This window comes from Acomys russatus, chromosome 5, assembly GCF_903995435.1.
Source record: "Acomys russatus chromosome 5, mAcoRus1.1, whole genome shotgun sequence".
Taxonomy (NCBI): domain Eukaryota; kingdom Metazoa; phylum Chordata; class Mammalia; order Rodentia; family Muridae; genus Acomys; species Acomys russatus.
The window spans coordinates 16265317-16283187 of record NC_067141.1 but is presented as its reverse complement, the minus strand read 5'-3'; the positions used below and the strand labels follow the sequence as shown (position 1 = coordinate 16283187).

General features: G+C 49.3%; 1 protein-coding gene across 3 annotated transcripts in view; it reads right to left on the bottom strand.

Annotated features, from left to right (window-relative positions):
* The window catches only part of Ptpre (protein tyrosine phosphatase receptor type E), a 74087-nt gene that overhangs the window by 10438 nt on the left and 45778 nt on the right, over window positions 1-17871 (bottom strand). For all 3 annotated transcript variants that reach the window (XM_051145491.1, XM_051145490.1, XM_051145488.1), the window contains 11 exons: window positions 16135-16225; window positions 11452-11528; window positions 10791-10827; window positions 9402-9499; window positions 6747-6866; window positions 5241-5404; window positions 4058-4193; window positions 3261-3410; window positions 2871-2964; window positions 1967-2043; window positions 802-936 (listed from right to left, as the gene is read on the bottom strand). In XM_051145491.1, coding sequence (XP_051001448.1) covers window positions 802-936; window positions 1967-2043; window positions 2871-2964; window positions 3261-3410; window positions 4058-4193; window positions 5241-5404; window positions 6747-6866; window positions 9402-9499; window positions 10791-10827; window positions 11452-11528; window positions 16135-16225 — 1179 coding nt within the window. The remainder of the gene's footprint in view (window positions 1-801; window positions 937-1966; window positions 2044-2870; window positions 2965-3260; window positions 3411-4057; window positions 4194-5240; window positions 5405-6746; window positions 6867-9401; window positions 9500-10790; window positions 10828-11451; window positions 11529-16134; window positions 16226-17871) is intronic.

Genomic DNA, 17871 nt, shown 5'->3' with positions numbered 1-17871 from the left:
TTGGAGAGACAGTTAAGAGCACTGGCCGCTCTTTCAGAGGTCATAAATTCAATTCCCAGCACCCACATGGTGGCATATGACCATCTATAAAGGGATCTGCTGCCCTCTTCTGGCATGCAGCTGTACATGCAGCAGAGCACTCTTACACTAAAGAAACAAAACAAACAAACCACCACCACCAACAACAACCACAAAAACCCCCGAACAAAAAACCAAACCAAAACAAAAACAGATGAATTGCTTCCTGACTGCAGCATAAATCAGTAAATTTTGCTTTTTAATGCTAAGAAGCCAAAACATAGATTCAAAGTTGTAGCCATGTTTTGGGGTAGCACTTAGAAATATGCTCAGTATTGATAAAGCCTGTTTTGTTTTCCTTTTTTCTGATTTTGTGACATTACTAGGCCACAGGTGGATCTCTGGGAAAATGGAAATGCTGAAGCCATCTAACTTTATTAGGACAACAACCAGGGGCATAGATCAATGTCTGTCTTTATGTCTTACAAACCGTAAGCAAATGCCTTTTGCATTCACAGGTTGTGACTCTGACATTTAAAAGATGGTGAAACATCAAGGCGAATGCAAAGAGATATAAGGCTGAGACTATGGCTAACCACCCTTCCGTCCACCCAAAGCAAACATGAAGTAAGATCTCAATCATTCCGGCCTCCCTCTCTCTCTCCCTCTTTTCTCAGCCCTCCTGGCTTGGTCTCACTCATGTGTTCACATGAGGCATCATACCATTAGCTACGCCCCTCCATATGCCCAGTGCACAGGTGGCCGCTGTCACGGCCTGCTCACCTGTTCCCGCTCCTGCACTTCTGTCAGCATGACGATGGTGTGTGACTTCCACTCCCACACCATCCTCCAGAAGTCCTCAACTGTGTGAGCCAGAGGTCCCTGAGTGGCCATGAAGTAGTCCTTCTGCCTGTAGCCCTTGAGGGAAGCAGAGGTTAGGGCCATCAGTAGCCAAGCTCATCTCTAAGGGTTGTCAGAGGCTCAAGGTTACCAGGAAAGCACCCAGTGGCTGATTCTAACGGGCTCTGTGTGTCACAGCTAGATTCCCATCACAGTGAATCAGAGGGCCTGACTTCGGGGTTAGAGCAGGGGGTTTCCAGCCTCAACACCTCCATAAATTCCTTCAAGTACTGATAGAATGCTAATGGACATTTGGCTACAGTTCTTATTGTTTTCTCTGCCAACTCCACTGTGCATGGAGACTGGCTCCAGTTGTGTGCCCACACAGCTAAATCACCCAGTCTATGTGGGATCACGTCACAGACATCACTCATGAGCCAACACGTGCTCTGCACATGTAACTGTGATGTCACGCATATGCAAATGCTGAGATGCTATCCAATAAATGTTACATGGAACCAGCTGGTTATTCAGCAGTGAGACTAGGCTCCAATTACAGAGGTCATTATTTATTGATTTTTTTTTAAATTTTAACGATTTACTGCCTTTTAATTTTATGTGTATAAGTGTTAGCCTGTGGGTATGCATGCATACCATGTGCATACCTGGTGACTGTGGAGACTAAGAGAGCTTCAGCCCCCTTGAAACTGGAGTTACAGTGGCTGGGAGCCATTATGTGGTGCTGGAAACCAAACTCAGGACCTCTGCAAGAGCAGCAAGTGCTCTTAGCTGATGGCATCATCCCCTTAATCTGCAGCTTTGAAGCAGTCTCTCATGTAGTCCAGGCTGGCCTCCAAGTCCCTATGTAGCTGAGGCTAGCTTTATATTCCTAATACTTCTGTCTCGAAATCCCAACTGTTGGGATTACAGGTGTGTACCGCCACACTCGGCTTACTATTCACTATTTTAACAGAAAATAGTTTTGCCAAGAAAATAGGGAGTCAGTGCATCTTATTGTGTGTAAAGCAATGTTCACACTCAAGAGCACGTGCTCATATAGGAAGGAGTCACATGTTGCACCAAACACATATAGGGCTGCTGTACACACATCTATGAAGGATGCGTTGATGTAGTCTGTGTATTCTTGGCCTCTTTTCATGGACAGGATTACCCGATTGAAGTCATCTGCAAGACAGGAGTTCCTTTGTTAGTGTAGATATGACCCTGCCTTATAGGCTGTGGTGGGCAAGATGGTCAACTTCCTAAGATCTAGACTCACAGGGAGACAGGCCTCTGGGCAAACTGGTGGGAGATTATCGTGGTTATAGTAATTGATGGGGAGGCCCATATTAATGGTGGGCAGAGCCATTCTCTGCCCAGGGAGTCCCAGACTGTGTAGAACAGAGAGAGCGAGTGCACACCAGCATGCACTCACTGCTCTTGGCTTTCTGACTGTGGATAGGATGTGGGAAACTGCTTCCAGCTCCCTCTGCCTTGACCTCCCCACCACAATGGACTGTGCCCTCAAACCAAACTGTGAGCCAGAATAAACTCTGCCTTAGGTTGTTTTTGTCAGGGTATTTCACCACAGCAACAGGGAAAGAGACTAAGGCACAGACTAAGACTATTATTAAGGCCATTTTTTAGGGAAGTCTCTATTATCAAACAGGTCCATAAAGTGGATTAGGGAAGCACAGAATATCATTTTCATTTCTCATGAAGCAGTATAATGTGTCCCCAACTATCAGCATTAAAAAAATACAAGGGGAGTGTGACCAGATAGGACCTGCAGCTGACTAGATAGAGGAGACAGAAGCCTCAGAAAACCAAGGGATAGCGGCCGGGGATGGATTGCCTATCCTCCTGGAACTCCTGCTTCTGGGTCCTTTCTTCCTGGCACTGGACACAGCTCCCAAGATCCCACAACTGGGTCCAGAGGCACTTGCCCCCTAGAACGATGTACAAAGGTATGGATGGTCCAGGCCCTGAGGCGCGCATGCCCATTGCCTTACATGGGATGATCTGGATAACACGGGCCTTCTTCATGTTAGCAGGCAGGTTGCCCGTCCTCATGTTCTCCTTCATGATTCGCACGTTGGTCAGTTTCTGCAGCCAAGGAATGTAGTTAGGGCAAAGCGTGACAGGTCTGCGGCAGGAGACCTGCTCAGACGTGGCCTTGACACTGGGGCATTAAATAATCCTGCATGTAGCTTGCACTGTCATTCTTCTCCAGGGGCTCACAACCTGACCCCCATCTCCTAACTTTCTGAGCTCAAGAGGCTTCCTGTAAGTAGACACCACTTTTCCTGGCTCCTCTGTCATCCACCCCAGGCCATGGAAGCTGCCTTGCAGCACTCACCCTGAGCTCTTCTAGGGTGCAGAAGACCCTTCCGAGCACTCACCCTAAACTCCTCCTCCAGCCCGATCTTCTCAAAATGAGTGGCTGTGCCATGTAGCGTCTGCAGATGCCTCTCCAGGGAGGACACATCCAGCTCTGTGTCCCCGTAGAGGTAGTACTCTAGTAAGGCCTGGTAGATGAACGTATACTGAACCTACAGGGAGACAGGAGTGCTGCTCAAGTTGGCCCTTGAGCCCAAAGGAGCACACGCTTCTCCTTTTACTGGTAAGAGGAGGCTGAGGGGCAGGGGCCCATCAATGACCACTTAGACTGGTCACCCAGGGTGAGATAAGATGACAGTAATGGCTACTGCTTCCCAACGGCCCCAGGGGCTATGCCAGTTGTTTAGAATCACCCCCATGGCATATGAACAAGCTCAGGATCAGGGTCACCAGTCTTTGAGACTCCCATGGGAGGTAATGCCAGAGTGAGAGTCACACCAGGCCTGACACTGGGCATGCTCATAGGGTATCAAAACCAGACCTACACGCCGGGCCTGGTGGTGCAGGTTTAAAACTCCAGTTATTTGAGAGGCTGAGCCATGAAGATGACAAGTTCAAGGGCTGCCCGAGCTACAGAGCCAGGTCAGGGCTAGCCTGGGCTGCTCAGTAAGACTAAGTCTCAGGAAGGGAAAGGATGGATGAGAGAATAGCTCAGTGGTAGAGTGAATTTACAGGACTGTAAAAACAAAACAACAAAAACACAGTAAAAATAAAAATTTCAAAAGGGCCTGTGGAGTGGCGCAAAGGCAGCTGAGTGTTCTGTGATGCTTGGGCCAGGGCGGGGAGAGGTGCCACTCACATCCGTCTGGACCATCTGTGGGCGCTGATTCCGGATTCTAGACACAAACTCAAAGACGTCAACCTTCTGTTCTGAGTGTATCATGTCCATCATGGCGTCAATCACAATGAAGGTGCCTGTCCTGCCCACGCCCGCGCTTCAGGGAGGAGAAAGATGCCACCTCGTGAGTCACATTCCCCTGAAGCAAATGACAAGCCTGGGAAGATGCCTGAACCTGGGGGACAAAGGACACAGCCTAGGGCAAAATTAAGTAGGGTGCAACTTGGAAGAATAAGGAGCAAATCTATACAAAGCCACCAGAGGGCACTGCTGCCCAAGTAATTTATCTTGGGACTAGCCACATTGAAGAGGGGTGTGTGTGTGTGTGTGTGTGTGTGTGTGTGTGTGTGTGTGTGTGTGTGTGTGTGTGTGTTGTTCCATTATTCCTACTCCCCAAACAGTGTTGTCTTCTTCTTATCACTAATGTGGTTATGTTCTGGTATGGGAATTGAATGCTCCTTGGGGTACCAGGTAGAACAGAGGGCAAGGTCAGTAGACCTCCCCAGAGCTCCCAGGCCAGCCTTCAACCTGGGCCTATCAGCCTTGAAGAGTTTTACATACTGGGGTTCTATTCAAACACCACTGTGCAGGTGCTTTAGTGACCAACTGAGCCAACTTTTTGGGGGGTGGGGTGGAGTTTCGAGACAGGGTTTCTCTGTATAGCCTCTGTCCTGGACTTGCTTTGTAGACCAGGCTGGCCTCGAACTCACAGAGATCTATCTGCCTACTGGAGTGCTGGGATTACAGGTGTGCATCACCACACCCAAATAAGTGTGTAGTCCAGGCTGTCCTCGAATTCGTGATCCTCCTGCCTCCGCCTCCTTCAGCAAATCCTACTAGTACGCACCACCACAACCAGCTAAAAACTTTTACTGCTAGCTCTTTTTTCTTTTTTCCTTTCCTTGCCTTTTCTGGGTTTCTTTCTTTTTTATTTTTCGTGTGTGTGTGTTGTGTGTGTGTGTGTGTGTGTGTGTGTGTGTGTGTGTGTGTGTGTGTATGGGCTAAATTCCTGCTTCTACACACAGCTTTTTGAGCTTTTTATGTAGCTGCTATGAAACTTCATGTCCACCTACCCTAGTTCTGGCCACCCCACCACTGCCTTACTGGCCATTCTTCCCATGGTGGCTGCCCCTCCCTGACATACCTACAGTGGACCACAATGGGCCCAGCATGTAAAGGGTTGAGTGTCTTCACTTTCTTCAGGAACTTCAGCATTCCGATGGGGGTGAAAGGCACCCCAAAGTCAGGCCAGCTGGTGAAGTGTAGCTGTGAGACCAGTCGTGGGGCTTTGCAGCTGTCTGGGAGTTGCTGCAAGTGATAAGGAGGAAGTGAGAGGTGGGAGGAGGGACGACCTTACCTTAACCACTCAGCATTTCCTTCTGAAGGACAGCGAGGGCTCATGCCAGTTCGGTGTCTGCAAACACAGAGCACCCTGGGGCGCAGGGGTGCTGTACCAAATGTGACGATGCACAGCTCTGGGCTGACAAAGGGCTCAGGCATCTGTTTATGCCCAGGCCACCATCCCGCTAAACATCATCCCAAAAGCTGGTCCTAATGCTCAGATACTCCAGCTGTGAGGTGGGTCTGCCTGCTTTGTCTACACAGTCCCACCTCACTCCTGGGGATGCGAGCCATCACCACTATACTCCTTCTCAGTCTGAGAAGGAAAGATGAAAGATCAGCCTACACATTGGAGACCTCCAACCCCCTCTCTCATAGTCTCCAAGCCTTTGCTGCATGGTTCTTTTGCCCTTGATGGTGGAGAAAGACAATACTAGTGTGTTTAGAAGTGTGTGTGTGTTTGTGTGTGTGTGTGTGTGTGTGTGTGTGTGTGTGTGTGTGTGTGTGTGTGTGTTCTATGTATCTAGGAGAGAGGCCAGCAAGAGCTAATAATTTTGGGCTGCCTCAGGCACATGCTCTACCACTGAGCCACACCCCCAGCCCACCTTTCAAAGCTTTCTGCAGAAGCTTCTAGAAACTTCTTTCAGATCTTGCAACCTAATCACAGCAATTGCTCTACATTTGCTTCCTAATAAATGGCCTGTCTCTGAAGTCTTCATTTCCTCTGCCTTGTTCACAAGCATTTTTATTGAAGGCTGCCATGAAATGAGCATGAAAAACACTGGGGAGATTCTGAACACAATTTTGTCGTAAGACAATTCTGTCACTCAACATGCTGGATCACGTCTTTAATCCCAACACTTTGGATGCAGAGGCAGGTGGATCTCTGTAAGTGTGAAGCCAGTAGGCTCTACATACAAAGTTCCAGGCCACCATGGACCAGATAGTGAGACCCTGTCTCAAACAATTGTTTCACAATGCTAGGGTGTAAAAGGCATCATACTGGACCCTGGGTATAGCTTGGTGGCATAGTGCCTGCTTGGTGCAGTGGGAAAGGGTCCCCCATTAAATCTCCGACCTCTACAGCTGGCTCAACCACCTCCTGGGGGGGGGGCAGTACAGCTGTTGGGAGTCAAAGCGCTCAGCACTCTGAAGACTCAGCTCCTTGCTCCATTATCCCTGTCCCAGTCTGTCACACATTGCAGATCTGCAGCTGCAGCCTCTGTGAGTGTTCCTGCCATGCCAGGAGTACACTCTAGAGCATCCCCACCTAGCTCCCGAGAAGCCAACAAGAGGCATTCCCATGTACCGGATGGATGCAGAACTTGCGGATAGTGTAGTCCACCAGAACCACGCAATCCTCCACACACACCCGGATGTTCCCATAGGTCCAGCAGCCCTGATCTGGCCAGTACTGGTAGCACTTCTCCTGTAAGGAGCAATTGAAGGAAAAGAGTCAAGACACTGTCCAAGACATGGCTTTCTGCCACCCACATAAGGTCAAGGGACCCGTGTCAGCGGTCAGCACATTGTGAGTGGAAAGGATCAACCCTGCATGAGTGTGTCTTTTGTGAAAGGGAAAGAGAAGCCTCACAGCGGACAAATGTGGCTGTGGAGCAGCCAGGCTGGCTTTTGGGTTGGACACAGTAATATCTCATTTGCTTGGTCTCTCATCTCTCATGTCCTATTATACAAGCCATGGCTGTCCATGAACTTGCTCCCTTTAGAGTTGGGGAGCCTGACCCCCAACAACTCTCTGGCTGGAGTGAGCCTCACCCCGACACCCCCAGAATAACCTCCCTAGATATCTCTCTGGGGCATGGCACTCCGTTTCCTTCTGGTCAGGCCATTTGGGCTTGCCACCCTGCACGTCATTCATGAGGTCACATTAACATAAAAACCCATGAGGTGTTCCTGGCCACAGAGGCAGATATTTTTCTAGAGACAAGCTCTAGGCACTCTTTGTTTCCTGAAGCCCCAGCACCTAACAGGCAGTAAGCTGTTCATCAGCATGGTGTGTGGATGACTAGGGACCAACCTGGGAGGGGGAAAAAGCTGTACTATCATCCTTGGAGAAATCTCTAAAACTTAGCAAGCCTTCCGGGCACTTCACAGCTTGTCCCAGAAATGGCCAGTGAAAGGTACAGCAAACTGGCCAGCTCTCCAGGCTCAATACGCTCCTAAAGTAAAAAGGCACTTAGCACCATGGAGTCCAGTATCCTTGTCACAAACATCACCCCTCCACATATCCTGACCTAAGCTGGCTTACAGTCACAAGGTAGTGAGTTATCGACACTCAAATGGTCTGTTTTGAGTGAGTCTTGGTCCCCCTGGGGCTCTGGGGACTCTCATGCAATTTCTTTCCTGCAAGGCTCTTAAAAAGATAGGAATGGGGTATCAGGCTTCAGGGAGCTCTTGGCTGTCCTACCCTCAGGTCATAAGATGCCACTTGGGTTTTGCAATGTTCTGCCCAGGATGTGGACATCATGAAGACCACAGTGTGAGCCACGGAGGAAAAGGAACTTTCTTGAGAAATGACTCCATCTGAGGTAGTGGAAACTACCTCAGGTAGTGGAAACCAAGAGAACCACTGGGCAGCCCCAATCACCAGGGCAGAAGAATACAGCAGGATGCTCTAGTGGACATTGATACAGATGACACCACCAAGACACAGGGGGACAGAAGTCCTCAGTGGTCCTCCACCTCTGCTTTGGGCTGTGGGACTGGACTTTTGGAGAAGCAACCATTGGGAGGCTTGGACTCTGTAGGCAGTTGGCCACAAAGACCCAAGGGCTCTGGTGAGGGTCAGCCTCCCTGTCTAGAGAAGTGGGGGTGGGGGGGCACTCCTCACAGGGCAGGAAATCTGTGGCAAGAGCTCTGCCAGTTTTGCTCCCATCACTCTTTCCATTTGTGACAAAGGATAACAAGGGTAGGAGTCAGGGAGAAAGAAATAGCAGTTCCTATTCTGTCCCCACTGTTGTCTTAACAACAAAACAAAGCCCCGTCCTCTCTCTGATAGATCAGAAAACTAGACGTGGCCACCGCAGGCTTTTCCCTATGTTACTGGGCATGGGGCCTGCCAGTTAGGTGACCTGGAGACAAGAGTGGTCTGCTGCCTGTTAGGTGAGTCCCGTACTTGTTCTCCTGTGTACCCCAGGGCTGGGTGTTCCATCCAAAGCCTGTAGGCCTGGCCCACGTCCTCAGCACATGAGGAACTGTTAAGACCTGGCAAGTGTCAAGCACAGGGAGAGCACTAGTTGGGGTCCCAGCAAGGCCCATCTGCTAAGCTGGACTTCATGTTGGAACATGCTAGAAGCACAGTCTCCCTGCTGGGTCTCCCCACCAGAGGACGCTTCCCACAGGCTTCCAAGTCCCTTCTCCTCTCACTTGGGAAAAGATTTCTGTGTAAACAACAGGTCTGCCAGGACATCAAGTCTCCCAGGGCTCTGCTGCTCTTGCTTCCAGGTGGCATCTGAGCCAGTCCTGGGCACTGCGAATGGAGACACAGGTCCAGCAGATGCTACCAGGCTACCAGGCTTTGCTAAGAGACCGGATAACTGTACCTCTTATTCCTAGCTGATGCTTTCAAATTCAGTTGTACCTTCCATGAGCCTCTTGCTGTAAACCATCTCTCTAGTCTAGCAAAGACCTGTGCAGTGGCACTCATTGGCAGCCAGGCCCATCACATGTGAAACACACCAGTGGCTTTCATTCTAAAATCTGCTCCTCTCCAGTGCGGTTCAAGCCACAGGTGGCCACGATGATCCTTGGACAAAGAAAGGAACCTCTGACTCCTTAGGTAGGAGCAGGATGGTAAGATGACTTCAAGATAGGAAGGGGGCTGTTTGCTTTCCCACTGATAGAAGAGAGGTGCCCAGGCAGAGGAAGTGGTGAAGGCCTCACTGGTGAGTGCGGGGCCACAGGGAGGGAAGGGTTGCAGGACCAGTGGTGCCAGGGAGCTTACCTCCTTCCTTTCCTTCAGGTTCGTCAGCATGACGATGGTGGCTGACTTTTGCTCCCAGACCATCTTCCAGAAATCATTCACTGTCTCCTGCTTAGGGCCTGTGTGGAAGTTGGGGGGAAGAGGTGAGGATCAGGGTGAAGGTGTCTGAACTCAGCCTTGGAAGGATCACACCTTCCCCAGGCACACTGACCAGCCCTGCAGCCTGCTGGCCTGCTGGGAGCTTTCTGTGGAGCCAGAGAGAGTCTGGGTGGCTATGCTGGTTCACAGGCAGAAAAAAAAAAGTGGGGGGACCACAGGAGGACATTTGAGGGCAGTCTCTGCTCTGCATTCATAGTGGCTGGAGGCCACCTTGTGCTTGAGTCCTTCAGAGTTGCAGGCCCACCAGAACTGCTGAATAGGAACGCAAATGTGTGTGTGTGTGTGTGCGCGCGCGCGCGCGTGCTCGCGCATGCTTGAGGGGGAAGAGAGAGAGAGGGAAGAAAAGGAGGAAGGGGAGGGGGAGGAGGGAGGGATATCAGGAAGAAGAAACTCCTCTGCCCTTTGCTCACTTCCTGTGTGAAGAATATGACCCAGTGCCTAAGGGTACAAAAACTATTTCGCAATCCTGAGGCTAGAGTCCCCTGCTAAGGAGAAGGGAACAGGGAGCTAAAGACATCTTCCTGGGATGAGCTGGTGCTTAAGAGAGAAATGGAAGCCTACGTGAAGTTCCCACCAATGTCTGAGGGGCTTTCTCTCATCTACAGAGGGCGTGGTCCCCTACGTAAAAGTGCTTCTCCTTCTAGGAAATCTGGCCTAGGAGGAGGGGGAGGGGAAGTCTAGTTTTCAGCTTCACTGATCCGTTGGGAATTGCAGCATCTCCTGGAAAGACAGCCTCTGGCTGACTAGAAGGTGCTACGTGTGTGTGTTTTCTTTGAAGCACATGGTAGGAGTGTTCCAATACTTCTGTTCTTCTCTCTCTCTCTCTCTCTCTCTCTCTCTCTCTCTCTCTCTCTCTCTCTCTCTCTCACACACACACACACACACACACACACACACACACATATACACACGGGTGGAAACTAGATGCAAAGGCAAGGACACAATTGCTGGCTATGACCTTGATCCACCAGCCCCTGCTCTGTCTTCCCCTAAAGTAGAAGCCCTCGGGAGCTCAGACAGCTGAGAGGAGCCCAAGTTATCTATTGAATGTGAGTCTCAGGGTGGCAGAAAGGTAACCACAGGTCCCCTGTATGTGCTGTGGAAGTCCCAGAGGAGTACACAGCATTGGGTGTCCAACACAGTGACACAGTGGTGCGCACACATGAAAAACCAATATGAATTGTTGGCAGTTAGATATTCAAGTCACTTGATAAAAATACTATGCAGGCATTAACTAGATCGAAAGCTTACCTTGAGCTGCTATGAATTTGTTCTTTTCTTTGTAACCCTAGAAGAGTAAAGCCAGACCTGTAATTAGCTGGGGCTATCTTTTACCTGGGGGCCCTTCAGAGAAGAGGAGGGAAGATTTACCTCAGAGAATGTAGGAAACAGAAAAAAAAATAAGGTGAAAATAAACCCTACTAGCAACCTCAGACAACAAACAGCATTTCCCTACAGCCTTCACTACTATACTTCTGTTTTCCTACACACGCACAAGCAAACATATCAATGTTTATATTTTTAATTGGGCTCATGTGTACAAATCCTGCTATTTCTTTATATGTCAAGTAAGAAATTTAAAAATTTAAATGGTATTTCAAAGATAACTAAATTAATTCCACGGCCCATTGTGGTTTGTTTGGTCAGACGCATCTGGTTGGTTCTAGTTTGTCAACAGTATAAGGAACTGGATTCAGTGTCTACTGAGGTCATTATCCTCGCTGGATCTGTAAGGTGTGTGTCTTCTGGTGCAGATGCAAGCTAGGAAAACATGCTGGTCTCATGTTCTGTGTGACCACACATAGTCAGGGTCAGAGAAGAAGGCACCCACACATCATGGTTCAGACTCAGCCCCTGAATGCTCAGTGCCAGCTTCATGCCAGGCCAGGGGAAAGAAAGAAAGTCAACTCACATCTATGTAGGAGGCGTTAATGTAGTCAGAGCAGGGAACTCCATCCACTTGGCTCAAGATCACTCTGGAATGGTCATCTGGGAAAGGCAAATAAACCCATGGTGTTAGGACAAGGAGCTGGCGGGGGGGGGGTGTGTGTGGTCAGAACGGGGCACCACTGCCCTGCTGAGCCCTGCCTGGTCTACCTGCGCCTCAGCTAGGGAGGAGGAGAGGTGCTCCCATGACCACACAGGTAGAACAGCAGCTAGCGTATTGACTGTGTTTTCACAATGGTCACAAACATGGGCCTCAGGATGAATAATTAGGTCTTTTCATGCAGGCTTTCCAGAGGACATGTGGGTAAAGGGTTTGGGACTCTGACCTCTAATACGCATTCTTCATCTGTCCCAGTGCTAGGAGGGTCTGCCTATGTTGGACCACTGACTATGGAGTCTAGCTGACTCTGTAGGGTGTTTTCCAGAGTGGGAGGGCAGCCAGAGATGTGTGTGTGTGCGTGTGTGTGTTTATGCATATTTGTGGTGTTATGAAGAGAGATAAACATGTTTTTGTGTTGATCCCAAGTGTGGGATGAGGAACAGACTAATGAGAGAGCAGGATGTTCATCCCCTTAAAAGTCGAACCACTTCATGGGGGAGCTTGGATGTTACCAGCTGAAAACATCCCAGGAGAGACTCTGAGAGATGTATATATGAGCCCAAAACAAGAGGCTAGAGAGAGAGAGAGAGGACTTGGGATTGCTTTGGCTGTTCATCAACACTCTGAGAGAGGCTCCTAGAGAGAATTGCCCCAAGGAAGGCTTCAAGGCTTTGGGCTCCGGCTGAGGCTCTGGGCCTCAGCGGCTGTTGCAGGTTCCAGCAGCAATGTTGGTTGAATTGCGGGTTTGCCGAGGTCCTGCTGACTAACACCGGGAGAATCGTTCCTCGGAATGGATATCCTTAAAGTTTCATTGTTGTGTTCTTTAATCTCCTTTCCCTCTTACATAGGCTAGTTGGGTTGTAAGAGAGGTAGGCTCACTTAATAAGTTCATAATAGAATATAATTGTTAAGAAAATTGAGCCTACAGTGTTGTGTGTCACATACATGTGATATGTGTTAACGGTGTATTGGTGTGGTATATATGTGTGTGGTGGGGTGTGTATTGTGCTTTGAGTTATATATACTGTATGTGTATGGTGTGTGCATTTTGTGGTATTGTGTGTTACACACATGTGCCATATACATATGCTTGAGTGTGCTAAGTATGTGTTATGTGGTTATATGTGCTATATTTGTGGTGGTGGGTATTTTTGTAGTATTGTATGTTGGACATGTGTGACAACTACATATGTTTGACTGTGCTGAGTATGTACTGTGTGGTAGGATATACTGATTTTGAGTTTGTGAAGTTTTGTTTTGTTTTGGTTTGATTGTTTGAGACAGGTTTCTCTGTGTAGCCTTGGCTGTCCTGGATTCACTTTGTAGACCAGGCTGGCCTTGAACACACACAGAGATCTGTCTGCCTCTGCCTCCTGAGTGATAGGATTACAGGCGTGCACCACCACGCCTGGCATGATTGTACGTTTATTATGTGTGGTGTATGGTACAGTGTGTTTATGTGTTATGTGTATGTCAGGTGCGGGGTGTTTCGGTGATGTACTGTGCACCAGGGAGCTGTAGTTAGGGTTGCACTGCATTTGTGGCCCCTGTTCCTCCACAGGCCTTTTTTCCACAGAAATTGCTGCTTTATCTCTGCATTAGCAGGTCAAGGAAAAGATGGCTTAAATGAAAAAAGGTCTGTAGTCCCAGCACTCAGGAGGCCAAAGCAAGAGGATTTAGAGTTTCAGCCTAGCTTGAGCTTTACATAGAAGGCTGTCACCTGGGCTGTGTGTCTTACCTCAGACTCCCTGACTGAGTTTCATTGCTGAGCTGTTTCTGTCCTACTCTGGCTAAAGGAGGGGATGGCACAACTCTGGGGACAGTCACTAGCCCATGAATACTGGGCAGGATGTCAAACCCCAAATCCACTGCCACACATCTGCATTCCTGCTCAGGCGCTCAAGGGTGGAAACAGCGGTGGCACAGCATATACCACGCTGGCTGAAGAGAATTCAGAATGACTTACAACGTGGGACAGTTATGGAAACACAGGACAAGAAATAGCAACTACATAGACTTGGTCATTCACAGCTTCTAAGAGCTTCCTGCTTCGACATTCTGAAGAGTCACACTTTGTTGTCAAAACATCACTTTCTAAATATCCTTCCAGCAGAGGGCCATCAGGCTGCTGGCCACAGAGAGTCCCTGCAGGCACATATCCAATATTTAGGACACAGAGTACTTGAGTCCACCTTCAAGATTCCCAGGCCAAAGCTTACAGTGCACACTTCAGCCTAGAGGCATCTTTGAACCTACTGCAAGTCTGCCCTGGCTTGTTGCAGACCAGGAGAGGCAGGGGGCTCCTGGAGCTGTGGGCATTGGATCCTCCCATCCTGCTTTGCTGATCTTAATCTGCCTGCATGAGATTCTGCCCACTGTCTTGCCTGAGCAGGACCAACCACTCCATACAGCCAAACAAGTCTCTCCTTAACTGGATGCCACTATTGGTCTTTGACAGGCATGGCGTTTCCATGCTGTAGAAAACTCAAACAATAAACAATCAGCAAGTCTGTGAATCACACTAAGTACACACAGTCCTGGATAGCTGTCAACATCCCAAGTCAGGTGTTACTCCTAGGTAGAGTGGGCTGAGTTTGGCCCTCACCCTGGGGCAGGAGCTAGGAAGCTTATGGGGCCATTGAACAGGACTGTTTATACCGCTGTCACACTTTCGTGTGGGGGAAAAAGGCAGGCTGAATTTCTTCTGTAATGCAACCCAGACTTGTGCGCAACAGAAAGATTTTGGAAGGCACCAAACCTGTGCTAGCGTGATTACTTGGTGAGCTGAGCAACTCACCTGTGCCTGTTGCAGGAACTTAGCCATGAATTCTGTTTCTTTGAGCTCTCACCAAGAATTAGCACTCTATTGTCAGTCAGTCTGTCTCTGTCTCTCTGTCTCTTGTTCTCTCTTTTCCTTTCTCTTCTTTTCCCCTTTCTGTCCTCAGTTCTTCTCCTTTACCGCTCCCCCCCCCAGTCCCCCGCCCAATGTGGCCCAGGCTAGATTCTATCTGGAGAGCCTCCTGCCTCAGCCTGGAGGATTCTGGTACTATAGGTATACATTGCCACCTCTGGATCAGAAATATTCTTGTTTAAGACTATGTGTGCTAGCCTTAGGGGATAATGGGTTTAATGGTAAAGAGAGATAATTAAGATGCCTTGAATGTCTTTGGCTCTAAGGTGCCCTTAAACACCTGCGGGCCAAGCCAAGGCATAAGTTAAACTCATCAAGGAAGGTGAAGTATTAAGTTAAAAGTCAAAACAGACCTTTGAGTATGTCAATTATCAGTTGACACAACTGCTCTGACAAGCCCAGACATCCTCCTGATGCAGCCTTTCTTTCCCTTGAGCTACTGAGCCACAGTAGATGAAGATCCCTCTTCCTGGCATCTCCACAGTCCACTCAGCAGTAAAGCTACTGTGTCCAGACTTTAAACTTGAGACAAACCATCCCCACATCCTAGCTGTACAATTACCCCATCCTCCCTTGGCCCTGAGAAACAAAAACCCATTAGTTAATTCCTCTAGGTTTAGTTGGATCCTAGGATCATGGTGGGCTTTACAAAAATCACTTATTAACCCTGTGCATGGACATCGGGGAAGAGATCCTTCCAGAAAGTGCCACAAGTTGAGGATAACATATTGGACAGGTCACAGCTCCATGTACACACAGCACACTGAAACTGGCTGAGGCCAGTTCCCTGATTCCACCAGGCATTCCTCAAGAGCAAAGGTCTCTGGGACCAGTAGGAGGCTTCTGTTCAGGATTCAAGCCCAAGTTCAGTGGAGCTGTTTGAGGCTGCTCTTCTGTGGGCTTGCAGGGTGAAGCTGTGGTTGGGAGGAGGGGAGGGCTGTAGGCTTGGCAGTGTGCCACAACCCTCCTGGGCCAGCTTTTGAAAAGGCAGCTGGGAACACGCAGAATTTGTTCTGGCAGTGAGACAGGCACCTCAGGCCCAGGCTCAGCCAGCTTCAGCAGGTCATGAGATGCCCAGACCACAGCAGCCTTCACCCTAGCTCTGACACTTCCTTGGCACCACACTCTCCACCTCATGGTGACTGTTTGCTGCTGAGGTTAGAACTGGGTTTGCTAAGCCTTCCCTCAAGAGTGCCAAACTCAAGTGGGCTTTTCATTCTACCATTTTTGTCTTTGGTTCTGGACCATAGAACACACTGGGGATTTGTTCCTGGTACCCTCAAACACTAAATATGAAGGAAGGCACTGCTCAAGGCTACCAACGGGTCTAGACTGGGACTCAAGACTGAATCTGGCAGGAGAGGCCTTGTCCATTGGTGCCCAAGTCTGTGGGGGAGCTTTCCTTCCCAGCTTGCTTCCTGTATGCTTAGCAACGAGAGTGCTCAGCCCCAGTGAATATGCCCACACCTCATGCAGGGAAAGAGGGCACTCAGAAAGTATGGCCTTGGATTTCTTGGGGCAAGCATTGAACAGTTACAACAGTCACCAGCAACTGCAAAGCAGTGTCAAGTATAACCCACAAGTCACAGACCATGCAAAAACAAACAATAAATAACAACAACAACAAAAAGGCTTACTGGGCAAAATGTTGGGGTATCTGTTTTTTTCTCTGTTTTCTTCTTTATTTGCTAGTTCAAATGTTCCTTGTATGTGTCCCGATGGCAATGACTGTAAAAAAATGGAGAGTAGAGTGAACACTAATGAATCTAAACCCAGGTTCCCATCGGCTTCCCTACCAAGCGCAGGAATGAAAACTACCATATGTCTACCATGCACGTGTCTGTAAAGGCCCCACACTAGACACTGGGCCGGCAATGAATGACACAGCTACGGGCTTTCTTCAGGGTCTTTTGTCTACATCCTAAACTTTGTGAGGTCAGCCCAGCATACACCAGTCCACACAGGTCTTGGCGCAGGCAGGGTCTCCTTGGGTACAGATGCCAAAAGGAGCTCCGATGCCATGAGACAGAGGAACCAAGACTACCAAAGGAGAGAGCGCTCAGACCTCTGGACTGGGCTGCGGGAGAGGAGCGGGATCCATAGTCAATACTCAGCTGTCTCTGTGGATTGGGTGCAGGTCAACAGGGCCAGGCCTAGAAGCTCCCTAGAAACACTGATTCTCCCATCCCCCGCCCCACTCAATAGAATCAGCAGCTGCATCTCCAGAAGCTCTAGAAGCTCAGGGGTCTTTGTGGTTCCAGATGTATCCCTCTACTGACTGCTGTACCTCAGCCTAGGAGTGTCAATATATGCAGCAGGAGTTTCACTTTGCCACAATGCTAAAAACAGAAAGCATTGCACCAAGGAGTAAAGTGGACATGTGGGCTTCTACTTCCTTCTACCACGGAAGCCACCTGCCTCGGAATTTTGTTTGCCTCCAGCTGTTCGGTATTTGCTCACTTCTGGGCTCCTCTTTGGGCTCAGATGAGTCAGGGCTAAGCATACTCTGAACTTCAAATCGTGCCCTTCAACACTCAACCTGACTCTCGTTGGGCCAAGGACCACTGGGTTCCAAGGAAAGAGCGTTACTGTTTACTGAAAGTGGTGTATCGGGCACAGAGAAAATACATGGCTCATCTTCCTTCCCTCACAACTAGCCTATGATCAGATGGTGTGGGGCGAGACCCGGGGAAAAGTGGTTGGAAATGTGCTTGGTGTCATTTGGCTGAAGAGCTAGACCCTGGTCATGTGGCCTGAAGGGACTCCCTTACATAAGGTGGGAAAACAGGACAGTTTTCCTGTTCTCTGTGTCCCTCTCCAAGTCCCAGGGAGTTAGAGTCTGGCTTCACGGACCAGCTTCAGATGACAGCCATGATGTCCCGAGCTTGCTCTTATTTGTGTCAGGGCCCTGACCTCACTCTAAGAGGCAGGAGCTCCTTCAGTGGCTGACTCAGTTCCTCACAAGGTCTTACAGCAGAATACTGTGGAGTGAGTGCCTGTCTCTGGGGCCTGGGGCCACACCATCTCGTAGCTCCAGGCAGAGGCTCTGCTAGGGCCAGAGTGGAGGGACCAAGCAGAGGTCACCATGCCAGTGAGGAGCTCTCAACTTTGAGGGCAGCTGTGAACACCTGTGGTCCTTGAGCTCTGATTTACCACCAGAGCTGGCTTGACACCATCTCCTTGACCCTAAGTGGACACTGAATTTGTGGTGACATCCTAGAACCTCCTCAAAAAGCTTAAGCCCTGAACACAAAAACCAGGCATGTTAAGGTCACAGTGGCACATTAGCACTGTGGGCTGGCAAAGCCCACAGAACGAGCAGATCCTACCAGCTCAGTGACAACTGAGCAACAGTTATAACTGCCAACAGCAAT